The following is a 17,756-nucleotide window of genomic DNA, read 5'->3' on the forward strand; positions in this document are numbered from 1 at the left end:
AACTTTGCGACTACGATTCATTGATCGGAAATCAAGTTTATATAGTTGTATATATGTATGTATGAACGCATGTATGTATGTATGTGTATGTGCTAGAGAGACTGGTCCATAGAGTAAGAGGTATTATTCAGTTGGCAAATCATAAGTGGCCCATTTGGAGTACCTCACTTCCATTCTGTTCCCCCAATTCTTCCCGCACCCAAGTGGGAACATCCTCCAATAAATGCAAGCAACTGCAAGGCATGAAAGTATCAAATTGAACCATCAGCATTCAGGAAGTCATCGCGTATTTTCCCCATTAATCCCAAAGCCCAACCCATCCGCGTGCTAATGCGATTCCGCCGCACTGGAAGCCACAAGTCAATTTATCCAAGGCCAGAAATCAAGAGTCGTTGAACGAGTACGGCATTGGGCATTGGCCAAAAACCGAAATCCCAAGCCCGAAAGCTAAAGCCAAAGGCAGAGACAAAGACCCATCTAAAAGCCGGAGAGCGTCGGTCCAATAATTTGGCATTCAAAGCGAGCGGAGCGGAATGCAGTCAACGGAACAGTTTCGAGTGTTGATCATCGCTGTGCTTTCAATAAATCTGACCCTCAAATATGTATAAACACAACACAAAGCCAGCAGGCAGGGCAGCTCGACCCTGGCTAGGTCAACCACAGCCGAAAGAGGCGGCGACGATGATCTCACACACAGGCGCACGCAGCGAATTGGAATTGGGCAATCGTTATCAATGCGAGCCATCTGGCCAATTAGAGGGGGCGGGATGGGGAACTTCGATCTATAGGAGCCAAGACATCTTGTGGGAAAAACTCAACTGATGGCAAGGATAACACAAAAGCCATAAACATACAAACCAAAACAGCAGTTTACGTGTGAAATCAACCATCTACGAAATCAACGGAACGAAATAAAAACATGGATTCTTTGGACTTTTTGTATAATTTATTTTGCATTTGTTGCATAGCTTTGAATGTTCCATAGTTCGCCTGCGGCGCGATCAATACGCGATCGGGCAGAGCACTATATGTATGTATGTATGTATAATGTATATTGGTATATTGGTTCATCCATGTAGTCTGTATATGTAGGAATATTAACTATAATGGAAATACATACGGATAAGTTCACTTAACGTGTACGGTCATAGGCTAAGTAATTCTTCTACTAAAACGAACGATAATTGCATAAACATATCAAAAATAATCATTTCATATCATAAAAAAAACTTAAGCATTAACAAAAGTCGACGGGAGCAACGCAAATGGGAAAATGGGGGAATGGGGAGATGGGAAAGGCATTCAATCGATGAAGGACCTGCTCTCTAGATTCTTGGAGTCTTGAGTCTTTGACTTAAAAAAAATGGTATATACATAGATATACTCGTGCTACCCATGGAACTATCTCCACTTGTGGGAACGGAACAGATTGCTTGTGTTTGTGGTCTGCTTTCTTCTGGGCCAAAAATGACGCGAACGCGAACGAAAACAAAAGCGAGGAACGAGGAACGTGAAACGTGTAACGAAATCGAAAGCTTAGGCGAGGCGAGGCGACTTATAGAAAATGCAAAAAATATGTTATATCTGTATATAAAATCAATGAAAGCCAAGCGATTCTCTCTTTCTTTCGCTTCTCTCTCGCGGAAAGAAAGTACAGCACGCGCTTTTCTTCTACTCGATTAGTTTCTTTTCTTCTTCTGTCTTACAAATACTAACTGTTCCTTTACACATAGATCATAATATTCATGATTTAATGCCTGGTATATTTTGTAGTACTTTAAATGTTAATTTTTTGTGGTTTCTTTCCTTTTTTCATTTCACTTCAATTCTTCCCTTCTTTTTTTTTAGCCAAAAACTTAAAATTCTATCACAGCCGTAATTTTTTTCGAAGAAAAAATTGTTTTTTTTTTTTTTTGTGGTTTTTGCTTGTTTGTCTTACTTTGTCTACTATATTATTACCTTTATAATTTGTTAATTTGCCCGATTTGTGTTTAAATCTTTTTGAATGCACTTTTGTTGTTTTTGTTTTTGAGGCTTGCTTTCATCAATATTTTAAAAAATTCTAATTGCACTTTTTTGTATAATATTTTGTGGTTTTGTTTTTTGTTGTTTTAATTGCTATTTTAACTTGCTTTCATGTCTCAGTTTTCTTATTAGAACATTGTCTTCATCCTTTGTAATTGTGCACAGGCCAAAAAGTGGGAACCAACTAAGCTTAATAAACGAAGTTCATTTGAAATGTAATAAATGAAACCTTGCATTGTTTATTTTTTAGAATTTGTTTGGGATAGCGTGGTGTGTTCTCTTTCGTTAGTTAGTTGGTTGGTTTTTTGTATGACTAGGAGAACTTCGGAGGTTATCTGTAAACACTATATTTGTATGTACGCATATTTATTTCTCAACGCAAGACATTTTTTGACACTCTTTCGTGTGTGAGATATTTTATAGAACATCCAATGGATGGGATTTGTGTAGAAAATACAAAAATTCTGTAGGGATAGCAATGTGGAATGTCACTGGCATATACATCATATACAAAGTTTTTCGTTTAATTGGAAGTATTTAGTATTTTGAATTAAACGGACCTCTCTGCGAAACCGAAATGGAAACCACAACTGAATTTTTGTCGATTTGTTACAAGTATGGAGTTGATTTTCCTTGCTTTAAATATAACTTATAGATTGTTCTGGTTTTTTGTTTGTTTCTGCTGTTTTGACTACAAATTCTTTGATTTTTGTTTTTTGTTTTTTCCATTGCCTACAACTATTTTTGTGTATTTTTGTTTGTACAAATCGCGACTGCCATTAATGAGTAATACTGGCCAATCCGCCCGATCTTCTTCCTGCTCCTTCCTATCTAATAATAGCTTAGAGATTAGTACATGGGTCATAGCCTAAATGTTCGCTTAAAATCGGTATGCAAATGTCTTATATAAAATCTAAACTCTTTAATCTTTGTCTGCTGCTCGGGGATTCACTGGTACTTTCATGTCTCCAACGAGGTGACCACCAGATTGTGGAACACGCTGGCCGACTCGCTCATCATCGCCGCCTGTCCGCAAGAATCGCTGCTGGCGCCGCTCGGCGGCGTCGCCGTTCCCAGCCTCAAGGCGTCCATGATCACCTCGAAATCCTTTTGGTTTTGGTTCATGTCGAAATCGACCAGCTCCAGATGGTGGTGCAAATGGTGATGGTGGTTGAGATGGTGATGGTCATTCAGCTTCATCCGTTTACCTCCGGGCATTTCGACGCCAGCGCCTGCAGCTCCTCCGATGCTACCGATTCCACCGATTCCTCCCACATTCACATTCATTCCCATACCCAAGCCAACCACATCCAGGGGACACTCCTCAATGGCGGAGATCAGGCGCTGTGGCGGTATGTAGAACTGGGACAGAGCCTCGCGCACCAGGCGATCACTTTCGTCCTCGCTGCTGCTATTGCTCCTCAATCTCTTCCTGCTGGCGGACAAGGCGGCCTTCTCCAGCTGCTCGGCTCCCTGGGTAATCTCTGGATCGATTAGCAGCATGGGTGCATTGATGGCGCTCAGCTCCCTGTCCAGTATTTCCAGATCGTTGACCAAGTTGCAGCTGGACAGGTGGCGCTTCCGGTTATTCACGCGTTCCGATGCCGAGCCCGAAACGGAAAGAGGCGCCGAATTGGCCGCCTCGGGAGCGGAGGCTCCAGCGGGTGTCCCCAGCTGCTGACGCTCGGGCGGTTGATTCTCCAGGGAGCAAATTCCGCCGCGACCCGACGACGATCCGTTTGAGGAGCCAAAGGCATCGACAAAGGAGGATGAAGGCTTGCCGTTGGCGTTGATATTATTGCTAGTGCTATTGCCGGCCGGCTTGGCGTCGTCCATGTTCGGCTGGAAGAGATTCTCACGCGCCAGTTCGGTGCTTACGCCGCTGTCGCTGGTTCTGCAAGAAGAGAGAGAAAGTGGTGGGGAAAGTTAGTCAACGGTGGGTGGCAAAGAGTGGTTCAAGTGCAGGGACTGTTCGATAATCAATGCACAGATATTAATGCATATCTCTGGTATCTCATATTCATTTTATCCAACATTATTCATTCATCTCTGCTTTAAGGTATCGGGATCGAGACTAGAGCAAGCTAACCTAAATCTCTTCCTCGTTTTATCCCACCTATCGACGCCACAGAGACCCATGGCACACAGAGCTGTGTCAAATCAGTTAACGGTGTAATCTCGCCATAAACATTTCAACGCCCTTCAATAATATAACCAACCACCCACTCCTCACCCCATCCCATCCCAGCGCCTCGCATCCCAGATCCCAGTCCATTCGAAACTTAACTCAGCCCTGACATCGGTGTGTTTGTTTCCAAGGGGTTTTTCCGCCAGCCTGATGGTTGGGTGGCTGGGTGGGTGTGTATTTGCGGGAGGATTTGTGCTGGAGAGCGCGAGGGGTGGAGAGCGGCGGTCGGGGTACGTTTTTAATTAACTGGGCCAACAACTGTGGCACAACTGTGGGCCGCCTTCTGCTTTTGGCTTTTCTTGGTGGCCAGCAGCGAGCGAAGTAATTTCAGTAAATTTCAGTAAACTTCAGTAGATTTCTCATTCAATAAAATCACTGTGTATGGCGCACCGTCTACACCCCTCGCCACTTCTTGTTGCTCCTCCGCGCTCAATATGGCAACCATTTGAAGTAAAATGAAGAGCAAAAAGAAAAGGCAGTCCATAACGGAAGGGAAAAGCACAAACTAATAACGTTGAAGCAAGGTAGATAGCAGAAGTGACACGGTACAGGTTGAAAACAGACGTATGTTAGATAGGTTTGGAAATTCTTTTACAATCTAACAAATTAGATCGAACAGGTACAATGGTATCCCTGATTAACCAACTAATTTGTGTGGTGAGGAGAAGGGGGGGTGTGGGCCACCTTTTAAATGGGGAAGTGGTGGGTGGTTTTGTATGGCAGGCACAACAGCGCATTAAAATGCGCAGCTGAGCATGTCAATGTTGACTATTAAAGCGACGCAACAAAAGCAATATAACTGACAACAAGAATGGCAAAAGCGGCAATAACCAAGGGGCCCGAGGAGAAAAAAATTAAATACACGCCGCTGGAATGAGAGAGCGAGAGAGAGAGAGAGAGAGAGAGAGAGAGAGAGAGAGGAGGGGGGAGGGGGCGAAAAAAAAGCGAAAGTATGGAGGAATCTGTACAAAAACAAAACGAAACGATACGAAACAAAACCCAAACGAAGAAGCAACAAAAAATCGCTCAACTTATAGAAACCAAAAAACCAGAAAGCGTACAACAAAGGGGCCAAAAGAGGGGCCTTTTTGGGGGCAGGGGCACAAAGTGTGTTAGTTTCGTTGTTGTTGTTGCTCCTGCTGTTGCTTTTAATGCACGCGCAACCGTTAACTTGAAATGATGGACGGCCAAAACGAAATGGGAGCAGCAAAAGCAGCCAAGAGCGCACTGAGCAGTAGTTGCTGGCCAAATGAGGTGCCAGCCAGAAGGCAGCGGAGAAGATGGCCGAGATGGCGGCGAGAGGAGCGGCGGATTGCACAAGTGGCCCACAAAGCGGAGACAAAGTTAACTGGATTGACTCGCGAAAGAGAAATACATATGCAAAAAGGGCACCACCACTCGGCTTACTCAGTTCTAGCGATAGTTACCAATACTACCTACATCCCAGTGGTGCCTCTTCCCTGTTGCCAACCGGAACGAAGGGCAAGAGGTAACCTTTTCACCGCGCCAGTGCCACTGCCAGTTCCGGTTTTTTGGCCATTTCCATCTACCAATGTTGGTAGAAAGATCACACATATGCATTCCAAACTCACGACAAGTAGGTGGCCACTTACGAAGTGCATTTGGCGAGCAGCCGAAAGGAATCTGAGTATATGTATGTACATCTTAAAATAACCACAAAGCAGTTACAAAGACCACGATGAGTGTAGCATTCTGGATTAATCAGTGGCTTGTGGACGCAGTTTGGGGCTATTAATAAACCCGATTAATCACACACACAAAGTAATGCGTTATATGCAATATAAGCCATGCAATTAGCACAAATCATCGCACAAATTCATGCGGCATGCGGCTGATAACAGAAAAAAAAAAAAAGCCCAAAACTTTTGGGTTTGTCACTTCTAGTTTGCTTTCTTTGTCCTTCGCCTCACTGTCTTATCTGCGTCTTGCGTTTTGCGCACGTTTTCGGTTTTTTTTTTTTTTTGTTTTTGTCGGTCCGTTTTGCGTTAACCAACCACCCCACCCCACAGAGCTCGTCATCCGTACCACGTTCCACATTAAATATGTGGGGACTTCCTCGCTGAATTCGAGCCGAAATTGGGGCACACTTATTACGCGTTAATCTCTTCTTGCCTCTTTCCCCGGCAAAGTAAACTTGGTCAACCTTTGCTTTTGTTTGCCCACCCCGCCCGCTCCATTTATTTTGGGGGGCTTTCCAGTTCAAGGCTCTTTAGCCAATGTTTTCCATGTGTTGCTACAGTGCGTACATACAGGCATACTATATGCGTAGGCCCCCATACGTCGAATTCTGTGTTTCGGCCAAAAACAATGAAGTGCGACTGTGAAAAGTTTAACTAGATGGGAAGGGGGAGTCTAGGGTTTTAAAGGTTCGGTACTTTATTCAATTCTTCCTGCGATTTACACATGGTTGACCTGTATTTCATTTTTGATTAATCGAATTGAAATCTGGCCCCACAAGGAGGGGATAGCGAGCGCGGGGGCAAGGATTTCCCTGCTGCACTTGACTGACAAGGGGAGCGAGTGGTGGGGAGGGGGCGGGGAGGGGAAGGGCAAGAGAAATAGCGATGAAAGAGCGAAAGCGGCAAAGAAAGACGAAAACGTTGTCAAACGACAAGTGCACACAAAAGCAAAGGAAAAAATGAAAAAAGGGGAGCAGCAACAGCGCGGGGGGTTTCACGTGGAAAAGTCGGGGGAGAAAGGGCGGGCGGGGACGGGTGGAAAAGGGGCGCCAAGTCGCGAATGTAGGACGCTGTTGGGGGTCATTGAGCGCGCTTTTGACTTGGTCCGTGTTTGCGCAGGGGGTGGTTGAGAAGGGGGAGGAGGGGGGCGTAGGGGGTGGAAGGACGAGGGAGGGGCTACAAACGAGCCGGAAGAGCGGGCGGCGAATGCCAGGAGAGGGACCTTTGAAGAGGGGCGTGGCAAGCCACATGGGGCGATGGCAGTTTCGTGTCAAAGACAACTTCATTTCGCAGTCTTCTTTTCTTTTCAAAAAAAAAAAAAAAGGAAAAACACAAAATGGGCTTGTGGTTTAAATATCCAGAAAAAATCCAAATAAATTCCCAATAAGCTTTTCAATTCGTTTAAGCGATCACATTCACAAACTCAAACATTTATGCACAAAAGAAAAGACAGCAAAGCGAAGAAACTCAGTTAACTTGGGATCGGTTCGGTTCGATACGCTTCGTTTAGGTTTGAAAATTCCATTACAACATAAAAAAAACCAGAAACCTTGGCACCTGAGCTGAATATATCCCCAGCAACACCTCAACTTTATCACCATCCATCCGCACACGTCGTGTATCTCTATCTGCTTATCAGTCCGAGCTTCTCTCTGATAACTTGATTGGCGCAAAAATAAGGAGGGAATGCGCGAAAAGGGGAGAAGGTGGGGAAGAGGGCGAAGGGAGCGAAAGGCGCGCGCGTGTCGCAAGGTTGGTGGGCGGGAACTGAAAAACAATTAAAAGTAATACAGGCGGGTAAACAACAATAACAGGGGCGGGAAGGTGCTGAAACTAGTTGCTATTCACCCAATCTTTATCCCAGACACTCGATTTTGTATAATCGAATGGTTCTAAGCATTTCGCAAAACAATGGTGATAAGAGTAACAACAGCGAGACAAATATGCAAGCGCAACACACAAAACGCTCGATAACAATCGAAGTAATCGATGTATGCAAAAATGCATAACTGAGCGATGTGATTGTGAATCTCAACGAATGTATATCACAAGCATCATAATTACTTATGAGTATTACTAAAATAGAACGGTTGCTTTTCAAAGTAGCTAATGGTGGTGCAATTCGCATTACCGAATAGATGGTGAGATGGAAAAGAGAAAAAAGCGTCGGCACACGATTTCAAATCCGAATCGGAATCACAACAATAAAAACAAAAACAAAAAAAGCACGAAAAGCCCAGGGGAAAGGAGACAAGATAGCAGCCCCGAACAGAAAGAAGCAAAAACAGAAAACTATAAAAACGTCGTCGCAGTCGCGAAATTATTACGACGACGCCACAAAATGGGGCGGCCTGAGTGGGTTACACAAAATGCTATGCACTACACTATGCCACTATGCGATGATGTCTGCCGTGCTGCGGGTGCATTAGTGAGTGCCGGAGTGGAAGAGGAAGCACCACTGGCGTGGAGCACGAGCGGAGGAAACCACCAAGCGGGCGGGTGGAGGGAGGTCTTCCGAAGACTGATTGGCGAGGAGATTCCGTTCGGTAAGCGATTGGATAAGAGCGTTTCTTCGGTACCTTGGCTGGGCTCAGTGCTAGATCTTCAGCTAGTATTAGTTATATTTCGATAGGTTTGGTTTGGGTATTCCTGCGTACTCCCAGCTGTTTACTAATAGTATCTGTCCCTTTTCAGTGCGATGCCGCCATGATTGCATATATATTTATTCTGTTTTCTGCTGCCGTGCTGCGCTTTGGTATTTCATCCATAGTTGTTGCTGGCTGTCGTTAATGCTCTTGTAGTTTCTCTGGATATTGTTGTAGTTACTGCCATTGTTGTTGTGCTGCTTTGTGCTTGGGGTAGTGAGCGGCAGCGCCGACGACTGTTGCTTGGCGTAATGTCGAGAGTGTTTAAAATGCATAAAAAGAAGGCAGGCAGGCAGCAGGCAAGGCAGTAGCAACAGCAGCAGCAGCAATTTGTATGGATTTCATTTCAGCGAGCGGATGCATAAGCAATGAGCAGCGTGGATATTGTGTAGATAAACTTCCCCAAACTACCGTCATCCGCCTAAAACTCGCCACATTCAGCTTCAGTTGGTTTGCCTTAGGGCGAATTTCAATTTTGAACCAAAGAGTGTCCGTACTTCCATCCTTACAATAGTTACATTTATGGAGTATTCCGTTTTCATCTACGATGTCGTCCTTTAAGAATGCAACAACGCAATGCAAATCAATCGATGAGCAATTTTTATTGTCGCATTGCAGAACGATAAGCGCATGCAAAAGCATGGCCGACAATCAGCGATAACTTATCGTCCATCGCTATCTCCGGCACATCCTCATCCTCCGCGCACTCTAAACGTACATATATATATATATATGTATACATATACATATACAGGCATACATAGACATGTTTGTCCACTTGTGTGTATAATAACACTTTTAAGCGGCTGTGCTTATTTCAATTTCACCGTTTAACATATTTTTGTTCGTAATTAAATTATCGATTGCAGCTACAGGAAAGCAACAGAGTAATAATAAGCACATGAGCATAAAATACACTATACACACACTGTATTCCATTCCACATATTCAGTGTGCGTACGTGTTGGTTATGTGCAAAGGGGCGAAGAGAAAACATGTCAAACAAAGCAGAATGCACACAGCAAAAGCAAAAAGGCAAAAGCAAAAACGGAAACGCGAGGCGCTGGCCAAAAGGAAAATCGGCGATGAATTAACTTTGCAAAGCGTGTAACGGTATGTTGCATTGTTTGTTTGTTTGTTTTCTCCTCTCTGATGAAAGCAAGCAAACGAGCGGGCCAAAAGAAGGAGAAATAAAGAAAGCAAGCTCGCCGATGATGGAGAGATAAATAGATTATCTATGACCGAGAGCAGGTGGGCTAAAAGACGAAAATACATAGGCGTGGCGCCACTTAACGGTTAAGGAAGTGCTCATATAGAGAACGCAGAATAAATTATATCCTTTTAGTTGAATTTTCTCAAAATTTTCGTAAGCTTCATATTCGAGTGGCTTATTGTACAATATGTACTTAGATCTGTGTACATACATCTACATACATAAAGAGAATTAATTGTCAAGCACTGCTTGCATCTGAAATTAGCAACTGGCACTAAATGCAGAACATATGTTTCTTTAGAGTAAAAAATGCAGATACATATACTTAAAAAATTAACAAAAATAATACCAAAAAAAAATAGGCTAAGAGACGCAGCGAACGTGTGGAAAGGCAAGACGAAAATAATGACACACAGATTCAAAAAACATCTATGTGTTGGCAAAGTCTGAAGGTTTAGTGCACTGGATGTTGTTGCTTTTGCCGTTGTTGTTTTTGTTGTTGCTGGTGTTGTTGGCATGTGCCCGTAAAAACAACAACAATTGCTTTGGCTATCGTCGCCTCTTTGTTGTTGTTGCGGCTGTTTTTTTTTTTTTTTGTTGCAAGTGGAACGTGATTATTTCAACGAGCGCAACGTTTTCTTGTTTTGTTTTTAGCGCACACCAACAGCAGATACAAAATTAAAAAATATAAAAAAACGATTCAGAGACAGAGCAGCCAGCAGTTGTCCGTACATACATATATATACATATATATGTAAAAATTCCTATTTGCTGGCTTTGATTTCTTTTGTATTCCTTTTTTCCTGGTGTTTTTCTTGTTTCGAACGATGCGTGTGTGCATTTGTGTTCCTGTATTTAATTTTATTTTTTTTGTATTTTGATTGATTAAGTGGAATGTTTGCTGTTATCTTTCGGGGTTTCAATTGGTTATTGCTTGAATATTTAACATATCAATTGGGTTTTATTTTGGTGCCTTGCACAAGCCGTAGATGCATTGATTATTTCCGTTTGTTATTCAGTAATGTACTTAATACTTTCCGTGAAATGTTAATGTCTTTCTGTTGGTTTATTAGTTTCGGTGTTCATTTGTTGTATTTTTACATTTTTTTTTTTTTGAGCCAAAGTATCTTTGTATCTTTCTGAAGTATCTTTACATTCAACGATAGCTTGCAAGCCCATTTGGATGGATAATCTACAATTCTTTCATTGCAATTAGATGGCTAAGTAGCCCAACAGCCCACTATGCCCACTTCGTTTTTCGAGCTATCTGGGACCTTTTTTTTTTTCCTAATTACTGGCCCAAACTACTTTTTCCATTGTTTCCGTTGGGCTTCTCCTCTGTTTTTAGTTTCGTTTTCGTGTCGCGTTTTTATGTCTCTGAGTATCTGCGTTTAACTATGCTACGCTTTTGCTTTGCTGTGCTTTGGTTTGGTTTGCTTTTTCTGTGCTGTGCTGTGCTTTGCTTTGGTGGCTCGCTGCTCGTTTTGCGCTGCTTTTTGCTTCTCGCTTTGGGTTTTCTTTGGTTTTTGGCCTGAATGTTGTTGGCTATGAAATATGCCGCTTTCCTTGTGTTTGTATCCGTATCTGTATGTGGTACGTATGCATGTATATCCCCATTGTATCTTCACAAGTATATTCGTATCTGTCGGATTGTTGCTGCAACATTGCAGTATCATCGGCATTGAGCATTGGCCAGCCAGTGGAAAGGGGCAGACAGACGAACAGACGGACGGACAGACAGACAGTCCTTATGGAAGCCATAGAAAATGTTGCTTAGTATTTGTATTTGGGCCTGAATAATTGCATCATCGTTGGCACTGCCAAACTGACACTTTGTGCTAGTTGGGAGCACAGATACAATTGTAGCAAAATACGTTTGAGCTAGTGAAGTAATAATCATTATCAAATCGAAGTCCCAATTCCACATGCAGCCATGAAATCAGCAATCATTCAACATTGGTGTCGATTAGGTGTTCAAACCCCCCATCCCCTTTCCACACACTACTGCTATCCGTCAGCCATCAGTCGGTTACGGATGCATCGCACACACACACACATACATCTCAACACCTTGCATTATCGCATTTGCTTACTGTTCAGTTTTCAGTTTTAACTACCGCAAATGCCACGCAACTGGGAAAAGAGCAAAGTCGCCCACTCTCAACTCTTAACCTTTAAAACCCAGGCAACCGCACATCTGTGTATAGCCAAAGCTAAAGCTGTAGCCGTAGCTTCAGCAGTAGCTATATATAAATCTATATCTGTATGTACCAGTACATATGTATATATGGATATGTATGCATGTGCGAGCACAATACGCACCACGCACTTTAAAAGGGCAAAAACAAATCAAGCATCCGCCGCGTGGGCGTCGCCCCCAAGTTCACAGTTCACATGACAGTTCACATGATGATGATGATGATGATGATGATGAGTGTAACCTGCACTGGAGGCTGAAATAATATTGCGAGACACACTCCACCCACTCGCATAATGAGTTAATTTATTTGGCAAAATTTACATACCGTATCAGGTATCAGGTATCAAAGGGTTTTCCAGCTGTGTCGGCTGCTTAGCTCGACCTTTCGCTTCGAATACGAATCTCAATACGAATCTGAATCGAAATCTAAATATGCGACCGACCGAAAAAGAAACAAACGCCGCACACAAATGCCACAAAATTGCGTCTCTTAATTGGTTTGACTTGAAGGCATAATTGCTGAATTGCAAATCTATTTTACATGGGCTTTACTACTCAACAATGTCTGGGCATTTTCTCAATTCTCGTACAAATAATTCCTGGCCAAAAGTGTGGAAATGTGTATAGAATCGGCTGAAAAGGGCATCCTACTACCTCTACTCCATTTGAAGCGGTCATTTGGGCAACTGTTTCGCTATTTATGACCAAATACATTCGTTTTTAACCCGACGGCTGGAAGATTCATATTTCAAAAGCCGGACACAGTAAGTTACTGGGTTTTCTGTTCGTTGCTTTGACTAAGTGCATGTAAAAATAGAAACCTCTAGAGTTAGTTGCTGAGTAAGTCGCTTGAAATGTACCAACAAAAACACACTCGAAACTATGATGTTCGATTCGCAAAGAAGGTCCGTTTCAATGAAAATGAGTTCGTACCTCTGGAATACTGGCGTAAATCTATAACCGCTATGCATATATCACATGCGCTATAAGTATGGATTTCCTAACCACTCAACTATCTCATAACTCGCTAACTACAATCTTGTAAGAGATCACTGGCGATTGCACGACTTATGCAAGAGTTAGGCAACTGGATCGTTGCACTAATCGCAGTAGATTTTTAATTAAGGTCACTGGCTCATAGCCATTAAATCCATATCCATACTAAACCTAACCACATGAGTTTAGGACTTCGGGTTATGTTCTCTGAGTGAGACTAAATGGAACTGTCTTCTCACCTGGGCAGATTCTGGAGGTAGCGCATCTGCTTCTCGCGCCGCAGCTCGTCGTTCAGGCGGCAGTAGGTGTTGTTGATGCAGACGCTGCGCCGCAGGTTCGCCTCCGAGTCCTTGATCCTCTCCATCTTGTGGGCGCACAGCTGGAGGATCCGCTTGCGCTCCTCGCGCTGCCGCAGCTTTGGCGAGATCATGGGCACACGGGAACGGTGATGGTGATAGCCGATGGGCGGGGAGCAGCGGGGTGGTCCAAACATGTCCGAGTCTTCGTCGCTGCTGCTGTTGTTGTTGCTGCTAATATTGGTGTGGTTGTTGTTGCCGCTGCCGCCGTCGTTTGCAGATGCGTGTGTGTTTGTGGGCAAGGTCATTGTGCGTTTTTCAAGCAAGTGTGTGTATTGTTTGCTGGTTTGTCTGTGGGGTTTTTCTTTGCCGAAGACAGAAAACAACTGCCTTGATTTGCAATTTGATTTTGATTCGGGTGATTTTCAATAAATTACTTGAAACAAGGAAGTCACACACACTCGGCTCGCACACGCACACACGTTCTCTTTTGCGAGCTCTTTTTGCTCTCTTGCACTTGCTGCTGCTGGTATTGCTGGTGCTTCTTCTTCTTCTGTCTGACTTTGCTTTTTCTTTTCTTTTTGCTGATTTCTGTTTTTCTTTTTGTTGTTGCCTTGCCTGAGATTTCACTTGGCTGTTCACCGTTAGTCGAGCCTGCCGCTTATTGTTGTTGTCTTTGAAGTTTGGCAAAATTCAAAATAATCCAGGACTTTTGAATTTTCGTGTTTTTCTTTTTTTTTAAGAACTTGCACTTGCTTACGCTATGTAGTCAAACACAATAAAAAAATGCAACAAAAACTGTCGGATTTGTTCGTTTGGTTTTAGGCACACAATTGACTCAAAATTGCAGAGGGGTCGGGGCGGGGGCTTCACATTAATTGTTTCTATTTCTTAGTGGTCTCTTCTAATTTTTCGGTGGCCGCCTGTTGAGGGTTAAAGGTGAGGGGTGAAGAGAACTTGGTGCTTGGTCACCGTGGCTTACTGTTTCGGTTTCTGTTTCAACCGCACACGTCCGCACGGTTCTCGCGTTCGAAACGAAATAAAAACGCAAACGCTGAATGAAAGACGTTCGCTCGCAGCCGCTGCCACAGTGGCGTCGCTGCCTCTGCCCGCGGCGGCAGAGCGCACAGATGTTGCGTTCAAACGGAAGTGACTTAAGAGAGCGCCTAAGAGAGAGAGAGTGCGAGAGCGAGTGGCCTACGTGCGTATTTGTACATGCATACACACAGCTGAGGCAACCAAATAATAACACCTAGGCGCTTAAATAAAAGTTGTTAGGCCAATCGTCTCAAACTAAATGAACTTATTGACTTTATGAACTAAGTTAAAAGACATATTGTATTTATCTGCATCTTTACAGACAAAATAATCTTAGTTGCAACGATATTCCGTGGACAAATGACTGTCATAATTTTTTCAATATTCCCACATACCATAAAACTGTTATAACATTTTCAATGCTATTCTCTCCACCTGCACTGTACATGTGTATGTATATTTGTCGCAAAGATTTTCACTCATTTGTAACGGAAGCAAATCGCTGGTCAGTGGGTGGTGTGTTTGTGTTGGCGTGGGTGGTTGGGCGCTTCGGTGATGAGCATAATCCGCATAGTTGTTGCTCCTGCCCCTTTATTATGTAAAAATAGTGACTTTGGCTGGATTTGGATATACAAAGTACTTGCTAAGGCAATCACCTTCACTTGCGGCAGCTGCTAATTGAGAAATCCACACGGCGCTAACATGGAATCATTCGAATCCATAGAAATTGCCAAATTAGGCGTGGGGGGTAACCCCTTGAACTTATCGGCTCGGCTTAACGGGTTTTACAAAATGATACACACACATGTGTATGTACACGCATACATCTGCTCATGCTTGTAGAGTGTCTCCTATAGTCTGTTTTGTGCGAATCAGAATAGTTTTTTAAACGTTTTCTTAAATATGTACGTATACATGGATGTATGGATGTATGTATGCTTATGATTACTCTCTGTAGAAGGTCTATAAACTATGTTTTTATGTTTTAAAATGCACGCCCGAATCAACCCCCTTCCCCGTTTCCCGATCGATTCTTCCTCTTCAACAAGTTCATATCATCATTTACAGTTTTAGCATGATCCGAAAAACAACAACAATAAAAGCAAGAAAGCGGGCACAAATAATCGTAACAACAACAATTGTGAGGTCAGTTTGGCACTAGTCAGCGTGTGTGATTATGTGCGCACTTATGTCTGCATACATGTACATACATATGTACATATGTTTGTGTGCGAGCACAAAGAGACAATGCAAATTTGCACTCAAACAAAGAGAGTGCGAGTGCGAGAGAAAGGGAAGAGTTCATGAGCGTGCGTTGTGATGGGCAGAGGGGTTGAGTACTGAGTGGGGGGATCTTTGTTTATCATTTTTGTGTACTATTATTAAGGCGCCGCTGACGATGACGTCTGGTGCTCACGATGACGACATACACACACACAAACACATGCATACTTAGGGTTTGCAAGTGTTTGTGCAAAGTGTTTTTAGCCGCAAGAAGTAAAGCTCTCGTTTTGATTTTGTTTATTCAAAATTGAAATTCGCAGAAACAAAAGCTCCCATGACGACGATGATTTACATTCACATGCCAGAGGCTGCGGGGAAAAACATCAGGAACTTTATCAGCTAATTGTGTCACAAGAGGACAAATAAGCCAGAAACATTTGCTGTGCGCGTTTCTTTTTAGAGCGCCATCAACTCGATCTCGATCTCGGTAGTTCATCTTTTATAATGCCCACACATACACATATGTATGTACGTACACAAGTCATATGTAAGTATGTATGTATGTATGTACATACGATTTTGATTTAATGCAGCGCATTTTAAAAATTACTCATTACTTTGAATCAGCCGTCATTTGTCTTACACCTACTTTCGATATTGCAAATTTTCAATGGTTTTACATACATATTTCCCTCTCCTCGTTCCACCTCTATTCATCATTTCTGTTTCTTTTGCCGCTTAAATGAACCGTTTTGATTTCTTTCGCGCCTCAAACCAATTCCATTTACATCCCTCTCATTCGCTGCATCGCTTCCATTTCCATAGCCACACGCTTCGCGCTCTTTTGCATTTTCTTAAAGTCGCCCAGATAAGTTCGGAATTACGTAATTAAGCGGCAGCAGAGACAACAACACCAACATGACCAACAAGCTAACAATTAAGTATTTATTGCTTTCAATTTGCTGCCCGATAACAAAAGAAGCCAAAAAAACAAAAAGGAAAACGAGAGACTGGAAAAAACAACCAGAACAAAGTAAATAAAAACCGAAACGGACACACACACACACACGCACACCGCTACCTGCGTCGACAGCGGCAGCGAAATCAGCGCCATGCTTCAATTTTATTCCGTTTGAATTTGAAGATGTTTTTAGTGCACTGCCATTAAGTCCTTAGCACGCGCTTTTATTTCGCTTCGTTTCAATGTGCAGGTGGGAATAACAAAAAGCGGTGGATGGGAGTGACAACGAAATCGAAACTTTGCAACAAAATTGCATTTGGCAGAGCAGCGGCGGAGCGCGGTAATTTCAATTATCAATAACATATTTAAATTCCCCATTCTCCTCCCCTTCCATTGTCCTCTGCTCCTCCTCCTCCACCACCTCCTACACCTTTTATACTCACTCTCTCAACTCATGACTGCTCTCTATCTCTCTCTCTCTCTCTGCGATGGGGACGTTCTCTTTGCTTTTGCATCGGCCACTTCACTTCAGCGGAGAGCACAGTGGTATAAATTGGCAGCGCAGTTGATGACTTATTGTTGCATTATTGTGTTTTAACCATACAGCCAACAAATACTCGGCCTTCAAACCCTTCATGGAGTAACGCATATCAACGGATTGATTCTGATGGCGTGGATTGTCGGGGATTATCCAACGTCTTAAAGACAAAATCTTACAAATCGCAGTATTTACCTGGCAAACGTGTTAATCCATAGGTAAGTTGGGCTCAAACCACCCTAGGTCAATATCTAGGTTTTTTTTCGATTTTTCCTAAGTTTGTTTGTACGCATGTCTCAGATTCGAAGGCTTGTCATCCCAAATTCATTGTTGCCCAATTGTTCTTGTTCTGGCCCACTGTGCCGCGTGTGAATGAACGTATAAAAAGTGAGAGCGTCGCCTGCCCGACTCATAAACGAAAATCAATGACTCCCAATGCGCGTACCCTTCCCCCACCCCCCTGCGGAGACCAACGCTTTTTGGGAGTGATAAATGCCGCCTCAGCGTCGTCAGCAGATTTCAGCCTGCGCATGTTTGTCGGCCCGCAAACACTCGCAAACACACATACACTTGCACACACACGCTCTTCCCGTGATGTTTGCTGATTTGGCTGCATTCAAGAAACGACTGTGCTTGGGGCAGTGGGCATTGTTAGACTTTTAGTCGTTTCAACTCTACTTTCAGTGGGTATCATCCGCAACCAAAAGGAGGAAGACAAACATTGCATGTACA

At 43.2% G+C, this 17,756-nt stretch overlaps 1 protein-coding gene and 1 long non-coding RNA gene across 2 annotated transcripts; one reads left to right on the top strand and one right to left on the bottom strand.

The window, feature by feature from the left end:
- Window positions 1–927: 927 nt before the first annotated feature.
- On the bottom strand, window positions 928–14,315 carry LOC6616137. The gene is made up of 2 exons (XM_002040466.2): window positions 13,207–14,315; window positions 928–3,919 (listed from the first exon to the last, which is right to left on the bottom strand). Exons 1-2 carry the CDS (start codon window positions 13,569–13,571, stop codon window positions 2,986–2,988), a joined length of 1,299 nt encoding a protein of 432 aa, XP_002040502.2. The 5' UTR covers window positions 13,572–14,315; the 3' UTR covers window positions 928–2,985.
- A 1,961-nt stretch (window positions 14,316–16,276) lies between these two features.
- Window positions 16,277–17,237, top strand: LOC116802289. Its single transcript, XR_004362666.1, has 3 exons — window positions 16,277–16,826; window positions 17,019–17,032; window positions 17,093–17,237. It is a non-coding gene; the product is annotated as an uncharacterized LOC116802289 (long non-coding RNA).
- The last annotated feature ends 519 nt before the right edge of the window (window positions 17,238–17,756 follow it).

Source organism: Drosophila sechellia, chromosome X, assembly GCF_004382195.2.
Source record: "Drosophila sechellia strain sech25 chromosome X, ASM438219v1, whole genome shotgun sequence".
Taxonomy (NCBI): Eukaryota; Metazoa; Arthropoda; class Insecta; order Diptera; family Drosophilidae; genus Drosophila; species Drosophila sechellia.